Genomic DNA, 10,618 nt, shown 5'->3' on the forward strand with positions numbered 1-10,618 from the left:
AAGTGCACCGTCAAAGGTCTCCATGCATTCATGGAGACAATGCATCAATGCAGAATTTGTCTTTAAAAGCAGCAAGAAATGCAAACAAAAACATGGAAAAATAGAGTAGTTGGAGTTCAATCAAAAAGAAAATCATACAAACAAAACAAAATCATACAATCAAAACACAGGATTAATCTCTACAATGTAAGGATAGAATGTTCTGGCATAAGGTCATTTTCGATCCTTCGGGACTAGACGGATGAAGGCAACAGCCGAAACATTTGTCTGTGTTTTCTGCTGCTGAAAAATGTGTGAAAATGAACTCAAATGCTGTGTCCAGACCAAGAGCGAACTACGCTGCCTGGTAGCGTGGGTAGGAGAAGTTTCGCCTTGAATTCGCTGTATTCGCTCGAGACGCAGCATTGACATGTTTGATTCAGCTAATCACATAACGGCTCTGGCTTGACAGCCTGGGACATTCGGAGATATGAACGTTCCGATTGGTTGTCGCCGAACAGCGTCAGAGCGAATTCGCCTGCGATTAGATTTAGTTTAATCGTCAAAATTTGCTCTGGTCGCGCAAGAAGCTTCGCTCCTGGCGAATTCGCTTTGGTAGCGCAGGTCGCGTGCCCTCCATAGAGAAATAATGACTTCCGTCGCTTCGTTCGCTCCGTTCGGTCCTGGTCTGTACACAGCAAAAGAGATCCACCACTCCTGTCACTATCTTTGACTGTCCTAGAAGCCCCAAAACAAATATTGAAAAAGTGTGTTCTGTATGTTTTTTTGGCCCGATCAATGATATGAATTCTGACAGTCCGAGATGGCATTTTTCGGAATTGATGTTTGGGTTATTGATTTACACCAAGATATTTATATACAATCTGATATTCTGTCAATAACTCTTTAATAACTCACTTAATTGCATGCTCAAATATTCCTCCATTTATTCCTCATATATCCCTCCATCTCTTTCCTCCATCTTAGATCAGGCAACTTCGTGGGCAGCCCTCAGGCCGTGGAGGAGGAGGAGGGAAAATGGTGGTCGGGGGCGGGGCCTATCCGGACCTCTGCTTAACCAGCCCCGTGTCGGCAGAGGGAGACTACCTGAGCTCGGACGACGACCTCCTGCCCAGTCCGCTCAACCCGGCCGTGGTGGGCGACGTGGGACTCCGATACTCCCCCCAGCAGCAGCAGCAGCAGCAACAGCGGCCCCTGCAGGACAGCGAGGGCAGTACGGACAGCGAGGAGGGCGAGGAGAGGCGCGGGGGGAGGCCGGACACGCTGGGCGAGTCGCCCACTCCGCGGCAGATCTACACCAGCATGGTGTGTGCCGAGGGCCTGGAGAATTGATGCGGAGAGATTGCACAGATAGGCAAAGACGTATACACAGAAACACAAACAGACTCACACACACACACCGTGGCAGATCTATTACAGTAGACTGACACTGACACTTATACGCACATGCAAAGACACATACACACACACACACACACACACGCACACACACCAGATTTTTTTCTGTTATGGTTTGCGAAAAGGACCTGAAGGGAGTACCTTGATTGGAGTAGGAAGAAGATACAGTACTTACATAGACATGCACACACACACACACACACACACACACACACACACACACACACACACACACACACACACACACACACACACACACACACACACACACACACACACACACACACACACACACACACACACACACACACACAATCCCAGTACCTTGTGCCAACGGCCTGGAGATTTGATGGGAGAGGAGACCCACAGAGACACACACACACACGCACAATTAAACACGCACACTCTTCCACACACACACCTGCTCACCCGGAATATACCCCCAAATGATGCACATACAGTACGTATCACACACACAGCAACAGAAAAACTACAGTGTACACCATAGCAACACTGGTGAACAAAAAAAGCTTTTCAAGACATACACACACACACACACGCACACACACACGCACACACATACACATACACACACACGCACACACACACACTTTGAGACACATAGGCAGACTGACCCTGAACTCACGCATTATACAAACAGACACAAGTCAAACAACATTTAGACTGTATAACCGTTCCTCGGTCAGGCCCCTGACACTCCCCATTCTCTGTGTGTGTGTGTGTGTGTGTGTGTGTGTGTGTGTGTGTGTGTGTGTGTGTGTGTGTGTGTGTGTGTGTGTGTGTGTGTGTGTGTGTGTGTGTGTGTGTGTGTGTGTGTGTGTGTGTGTGTGTGTGTGTGTGTGTGTGTGCATGTGAGTGCGTACGTGCATGCGTGTGTGCCGTGTGCGTTCGTGCGTCATATTGCAAGGAGATCTGCCCTCACAGCCAATCAGAAGACATAGCATCTATCGAAATTCAGAGTTTTGATCCATCCACCCAGAATGCTTTGCGCTCCCTCTGAACCTTCTAGAGTCTTCATGGAGGGTTCTACTTGTTCTGTGTCTGATTAACATTTTTTTTGACTCCGCTACGTTCTCTGCCAAGGCTCAACAAGACACGGAGAACTGGATACAATGCCTGCTTCAAAACACTCACAATCCATGAAACGTTGTGTGTGTAAGTGTGTGTGCTTTTGTGTCTTCCTTGTGCCATGGACATTGCACAAATTCACTCCACTAATGAATTAACTTAAAAACACTAATGCCCTCCATCCTCCTTGATTGGGTCTGCATCATTGTCAGTCAATCACATCCCGCCCCCCTTCAAAAAGGAAGGCGCAGTGATTGGTCAGTGTCTCTGTCAGAACTTTGGCGCCATTGGTTGTTTGCCCCTTCGTGCTGCCTTGTGGAGACCCTGTTTACCCCAAAAAGACTTGGACCTGGATTTTCTTTCTGATATGATCCTTCCATGGGAAGGGGAGTAGAGAAAGACTGTGAGTATTTAAGGAAGATAGATTACATTCGAGCGTGGACTCTTAACATACACACATATGTGCGCGCACGCACACACACACACACACACACACACACACACACACACACACACACACACACACACACACACACACACACACACACACACACACACACACACACACACACACACACACACATTTAAACAATACACACATACAGTAGACAAGGACCTGCACACACGCACATATGCACGCAAACACACACACACACACACACACACACACACACACACACACACACACACACACACACACACACACACACACACACACACACACACACATACACACACACAAATGCAGAGGACTTTTCTAGCTTGTAGAAACATTTTAAATAATTTACCTTATACTGTACGTGTCTGTGTGTTTCGTTTCCCTGTAGGCCTTCACAAGATGGTGATGGCTGGGTAAACGTCTAGTTAAAAGCCACACTGAAGAGAAAACCTTGAAAAAACTTAAAACAAAGCAAAAAAAGAACAAAAAAGAAATTCAATGTTGCCAAAATCTTACTTCTCTTTTGCTATTATTTATATGTTCCTATTTATTTTGAAATTTTTATTTTTTATAAAATACACATGCATATATCCGAAGAACAAAAAAAAGAAAAATCATAATATAAATGTATATTACAAAAAGAAAATCTTCACAAAGAAAGCGGCCAAACTTTTTAATCGATCATGTTATCTTTGTTTTCTTTTGAGTTTTTATTTGTGTTGTTTGTTTTTGTTTGTTAATGTGTATTCTGTGCCAGTACTGGGAGAGACTAATGCCTATTGACCCATGAGAGCTATGGCAGTGTGATGGAGGCCACATCCAAAATGTTATCTCATTCACTACATAAATGTACTATAAGGAGTGTGAGTTACTATTACTTTTTTTTTCCTATTACCATTTTACTATTAGGGTACGAGTTGCATTGTATTTAGTTATACCCAGGAATATTCATAGAATGCAGAGTTGTGACAACCGTGGTACAGGAAGTCGATTGGTGACATGATTCATGTAGAATCAAATAATTCTAGGTAACAGCTTTCTTTTAGCTAGAGACTAACACAGAGCCATTACATAACAGGCAAAGATGACGTACAAATCAATTAATATGAATTACATTGATCTTAACCGCAATTTCTGTGTTTGATGCTCACTTCCTGGAACTATTTTGGAACTATGTCAAAGGTCATCTGTGTGTCAAAGACATTGTCATGTAAAATTGGAACACAGAGGTCAATGGGATGAACCTAACTCCTACTTCCATGACCCTGGCTGCACCTTTTCATTCATGCTACATTAGCACCTTAACACACTATACACAGGGAACTACTTAAGGTACAAATTATATTGTGTTACGTTACACTGTTTTAGCCCGTTCACAGTGCACTAAACAGGCTGTAAGTTACATTGTCTTGACACCACCTTATTGAACTAGGCTACAAAGGGCGTGACTTAGGCTACTACACGGTTGATTTCCCTACACTATGTACACTGTATTTTATCAGGGACAAATTATATTGTGTTCACTACAATGTCCACAATATAGGGTGGATACATTCCAATATCCAAACCCTGTTATCGACTTGTGGACATCCACTTCGTTGATGCCTCGCCTCTGTGCAGAAACCACTAAAGTTTCCCCGCTGTCAGCCTAGGCACAATAAATGTTGTGGGACACTGCGATTGCAAATGAGAAAATGGCATCTTAATTGTTCTTGTGCAATATATTGAATCAAGCTTTCATACAGGTTGTGCGTTACATTTTTCGTCCACAACACAGTCCGCTGCATAGGCTTTGAGTCTCATTGTTTCATTGCTATAGTGCTACATTGCTACAATGCTACGGTGCGACATTGCTATATTCTTTGTACCCAATGCCAACACTACTTTCTGTGGCCCCATTTATAGTCCAACAAGTAGTGAGTGAATTGAACATTTTGGATGCAACAGTAGGCCTACAGTAGTTCCTTAAATTGACACAAGCGTACAGCTAGCAATCAACGATGAGTGTTCACTGCTGTGTATTTCTCGACAGCATCGTTGCTAACTAAGTTAGCGAAATGCTAAATGGCTAGCAACAACGCTTTCCAGGCAAAGGGTCCAGAAAGGAAGTGAATTGTTTTTGTTTTCCTCTTAAAGAGGTATTTCACAAGGCGTACAAAAGAAAAGTGCTGCTATGAACATTTCAATTGTTTTATTTTTTATTTACTGTTATTATCGTGTGTCAAAGTTTACATCGGTTTGTTTGTTTTGTTTGTTGCTGTGTTTGTTTACTTGCTACCCTTCTCCCCTCTCCCTGTATGGAGTGGACATTATCAATGCAAAAGGCTGGGTGAGAACAAGATGTTTATCAAGTATCAATGATAACAATAACAGAAATAAACTAAATCAATACATGAGATTAATATTATTAAGATAATGTATCTGTTAAACCAGGGGAACCATAATTAGAGGATATGTATATGCTTGTTGCACACTGTATCTTCACACTCCCTGATAATGAGTGTTACAGAGATGCCAACCAACAGCGTAGCTGTTTTAAATTTCTTTTTAATTATTATTTAATTTATTTGTTTGTTAAGTCCCCCCATCAAAACCCCCATCCTCATACAGAATATGGTCCTTTGGAGCTCGACATTGGACACAGTTATGCTTTCATGGATTTTTTGTGTGTGTTGTTGACATGGCATGCAACTCCTGAGGTCTGAGCGGGATATTGCAGGTTTGGGTTTTCCACAAGTGAAAGATGCGGTGCGGTGGAAGTACCTCTCTGCGGTGGGGATATTTATGTGCAGCTTCTTTGCTTTGACGCAAAGCGTGTTATTGTTCAAAGGCTGTTCAGTATGTATAGGCCTACATACTGTGTGCTTAGATTGAACTGTTGAAATATGTTTGATTAGGAGGAAAATTTAAGTAACTAAAGTGATTGATAGACAGGGAGATGGTGGGAAAATGAGTGATATTTGAGTTAACGAGACAAAGTTCATTTCATAGACATTGAGAATCTTTTTTACTTCACTCATTTCCCCCATTTGGTTCATTAGCTGGTCATGCTTGGTTTGTCTCCACCTGTATCCACAACCAACATCGGTACTGTAGTCCAACACATTAATACCTCTTGTGACATCACTATGGCATCACTTCCTGTTGTCACTGCCTACCAAGTGAAGGAGAATTCCGTCTTCCTTTGAATATGTGCTGTATCAGTATTTGGCAAGTTTTCCATTGACTGCTGTTAGTGCCCATTACTGGAAGACAGGGTCCTCTGAAGTCTGATGAGCCTGAAAGAACTACATTCTGATCGAAGTGTGATATAGCAAAAGTATTACACACAGTATTACGCACATTCTTCTCGTATTCTCTCTGTCATTCCGTTGTTGTTGCACAGTTGGGAAAAACGTCAAGTTAGCCTTAGCATGAAAATACAGAACGTGTCCGATGGTAATCATTTGCTTTGGGGCCATATGGCTATTTTTTTCAGAATCTCATATCAACATTGTTGACTCTGATCTTGTGGCATGGCGTTGCATCGGAGCAAAATGACATGTGTTGTTTCACAGGAAGGAGGTTTCAAATGGGCAATTTAACCATTGTCTGCCAAGTGGTGATGATGACACAGATAAAAATACATGTAAATCTGTTCTCTGGAACAAACAATTACTTCACTGTGCTCGAACACGACTGGCAGAGGCCAGGGTGTTAGTCTCAATGTGAGTGTTTACATACAGTAGGCTACAGTATCTGTTTCCAAGAGCAGGGTGGAAGGAGATTCCATTTTATATTGCGTCCTGTCCAGTCACCCAAGATCACTAATGACGTCTTCAAGCGTTCAGGGCCGTTTCTAGGTTTTGGGGACCCTAGGCAAAGAGGGAGTTGGTGCCCTTCTCTCCAAACTATTGGGGCGGGGAAGAGAGATTTGGATAGCAGTGTCATTGCACTTTTTGGTCATTGAATTAAAGGAGGTGCCGCCACACTCCCAAAGTTGTCATTGCTGTCATTTGAATACAAGTACATAACCACTCTTCACCAGGGGGCTCCTTTAAGCTAGGGGCAATAGACAATTGCCTCGTTTGCTTGTGTGATTGCAACGGGCCTTCAAGTGTGAAGTGGTTGGGTGGGGTGTGGGAGAAACATTTTTAATAAGTGTTGTGAGGTTGGGTGGGTACGTTATGAGCAAGTGTTGTGTGTGTGGGCAACCTGTTGAGATTCCTGTGAATGAAGACGTACACCGCTCTTAAGAAAAATACACTAGGTACACTTGAAGTTCCCAAGGCCTGAGAAGGCCTGGTTGGACTTAGAGCAATGAACAACAGGACACATGTTTAGACTGTCCTTGAACTGCTCCTTCATAGAATCCCGTTGTGTTCTGTTGACATTAGAGTCAAGGTCTGTTTCCAGTTCATAGATCAATGCCATGGACATATTCACTTGTATTATCCTGTTAACTCATTCACTGACTTGGTTTGTTGTGAATGACGTCAGTGTTGACCTCTGACCTCTTGTAAGGCCTTATTCTGTCGGCGACTGGACTGCGGTTCTTTGCTGTATCATAGGTCAGTCCTTTTGGTCATTCAATTCACAAACCACTGTTTTTTTGTTTTGTTTTTCGTATTTTTTTTTTTGTACATAGTCTACATTCATGCTATGCATCCCTGTACGCGCTTATACTGTTTGTGCATCGCAAAGCACATTATGCATCATATCTCTTGTCACCAAATGTTAGGCGATGTCATGTCTTGAAATGACGTCAGACCCTGACGACATTCTTGGTCTTTTTACACGGGAGGGGGTTACCGTTAGTCATCGCCATGGTTTTGTTCATTCCAGGGTTTCCATGGCGATACAATAACATTATGACCTCATGAGTGCAGTGCCATAATAATACTACCCGACACACTCAGCATCCAGCTCGATTTTGGAGTATAGTATGTATTATAATATGATATGATGAATCAATACATAACGTCACCATTTTCAAGTCTTGAGAACCGAAAATATTTTGTATGCCTCATCTCAGATGTGCGTGCACAGGGCCGCTGACAGCGTTGACCGCTTTTCCTCGTCTGTTAAATCATTAGGAAATGGGCATACACAGAAAAGCTAGTCGACATTTAACTGGCTGCCCAAAGATGTGTGCATATCAAAGCGTAGCCTCATAACACAGGGCCTTCCAGTTCCAGTTCATTCAGAGAAATGTGAACGGGTGACACTACCTTTACAGAGCGATACTACCATTGTACATTTTACATTAATACTGTACGTTGATACCCCAAAGCCTGCTGTTTGTGGGGGCTACATATTGTTGATCAGGGGGGACTCGTCACTAGGACTCTGGGTATTTCTCAAAGTGAAGTGTTCTAGCCTGGCTAGTGCGAGTAAGGGCTTCCACACACCGGCTCCGACAAAGTGCTGAGCACTGCTCAGCTAAAATTCGATTCCATTGTTTTCAATAGAACCACGCACACTGCCGCCGATGTCCGTGGACATTCGCCGATGTCGGATAGCAATTAGAGACGACTTCTATTTTGTCGGCGCCGCCCATTGACTATCAATGCAATGTTCGTGTGAAATTTGGTTTGGGGGTCCGAATTATGTCGGAAGCAAAAGTGCGCCGCACTTTGTCGGAGCCGGTGTACGGAAGCCCTAACGCCCATTTCTCACGGAGTACACCAAGAAGTATCCAATAACTAGTTCTAAGTGTAATTAATAATTGGATACTCCTGCGAAAAATAGCTGTTACTCGCTCTAGCAAGGCTATAACACTTCACTTTGAGAAACACCCTCTGTGTCCGAATCAAATTGAATCTAGCACCTTCCATCCTTTCTTATTGCTTGTATCCTCTTGCCTCAGAGTCTCTGTGGAAACAACAAGAAAAGTTTCCCCGCTGTCATCCTAGGCAGATCAACTTTTGGGGGGTGGCTTTTCTCCCATTCAAAACCCCATTTGCAAATGACAAAATGACCTTTGAATAGTGTTTTTTTGCGAGACATTGAATAAAACCTTGAGCGTCGATTATGCTTTGCCTCGCACCATGAGGCCACAAGGAGCAGGAAAGGATGGGAGGTTCTAGTTTGACAGGCGCCCTGTGAGTGCTGTCTCCTGTGACGGAGTGCATTCCAATATGCGACCTTGCGTCCTCCACTTGTGCTTGTGGCCTCGCCCCGCCTCCTGGCCCCTCCTCCGTGGAGAAAACAAATAAGTTTCCCCGCTGTCTACCTAGCCAAAACAATTTCTGGGGGACTATTCTTCATTCACCATTCAGTTTGCAAATGAGAAAATTATTTTACAATTGAGTTTTTGCGAGATATTGAAATATACTACTTTCTGGTACGAGGCCACAAGCAGAAGTGGAGGATGCAAGGTCGCATATTGGAACGCACCCACAGTCCTCTCATCAATGGTGTCCATTTTGTTTTGTTCTTTTGTTTTTATTAATTAACCAATCAGGTACAGTACGTGTCCTGCCATGCACCACTCCTGCCCCTCAGTTAATGGCGATATAGTTAACAATATCAACACAAGCATCGTCCACTCTCTCTCTCTCTCTCTCTCTCTCTCTCTCTCTCTCTCTCTCTCTCTCTCTCTCTCTCTCTCTCTATTGTCCGTTCTCCCGCAGTTTTACCAATGTTGTTGTCAAAGTATATTATTGACAGTTACGAAGATGATATTAGCAACAATATTATGATGAAAAACAAAATTCAGTGTTCTGTACTTGACGAATGATATGAAATAAAGATTTACACTATACATTCCTGCAGTCCTGTTCTCGTGTTGTTTGTGAGTTGCGGTGGTGCCATTGATTCATTTTGAGTATTTTATCATTATTTGTTTTGAAAATAGTCTCCTGTTTTTATTTTGGCCTTTGGTTTAAATACGCCATCCCAATCTCTCTCCCTGGTTCTCTCTGTCCCTCCATGCATCGTCATCTCTATTTCTCTCTCTCTCTCTCTCTCTCTCTCTCTCTCTCTCTCTCTCTCTCTCTCTCTCTTCTCTCTCTCTCTCTCTCTCTCTCTCTCTCTCTCTCTCTCTCTCTCTCTCTCTCTCTCTCTCTCTCTCTCTCTCTCTCTCTCTCTCTCTCTCCTGCTGTTCTGGGGACATTCTAATCTGTATACTATCTCAATCTGTGGCAGTCCCGATTTCTGCAGAAGTACATGTACTTTTTTATTTCAATGGTCTATGTTTCATCACATCACTCTGTTCATCATTGCAAAACTTTGCAAAATCATGATACGTCTCATCCCCGCCACACACACACACACACACACACACACACACACACACACACACACACACACACACACACACACACACACACACACACACACACACACACACACACACACACACACACACACACACACAGAGAAACACACGCTCACATACACACACCAATCTCATCACACAATCTGAACCATACCCCACCATGGACACACACACACACACACACACACACACACACACACACACACACACGCACACACACACAACACACACACAACACACACACACACACACACACACACACACACACACACACACACACACACACACACACAGGGCCGATGACAGCTTTGGCCAGGCCCAGGACAAAGTCTTCAGGAAAACAAGAACACCCAATACAACAATTCTGGGGCCCCCTCTCTTCTTGGGCAGCTGCTGACAGCTTCCACACACGCACGCACGCACGCACACTC

General features: G+C 43.6%; 1 protein-coding gene across 1 annotated transcript in view; it reads left to right on the top strand.

Annotated features, from left to right (window-relative positions):
- evi5l (ecotropic viral integration site 5 like) overlaps window positions 1-2,947 on the top strand; it is an 87,336-nt gene extending 84,389 nt beyond the window's left edge. Inside the window, exons 20-21 of the mRNA XM_063199284.1 lie at window positions 967-1,305; window positions 2,327-2,947. Coding sequence (XP_063055354.1) covers window positions 967-1,305; window positions 2,327-2,419 — 432 coding nt within the window. The 3' untranslated portion in view covers window positions 2,420-2,947. The remainder of the gene's footprint in view (window positions 1-966; window positions 1,306-2,326) is intronic.
- Window positions 2,948-10,618: the final 7,671 nt, after the last annotated feature.

The sequence above is a fragment of the Engraulis encrasicolus genome, chromosome 1 (assembly GCF_034702125.1).
Source record: "Engraulis encrasicolus isolate BLACKSEA-1 chromosome 1, IST_EnEncr_1.0, whole genome shotgun sequence".
Classification (NCBI taxonomy): Eukaryota; Metazoa; Chordata; class Actinopteri; order Clupeiformes; family Engraulidae; genus Engraulis; species Engraulis encrasicolus.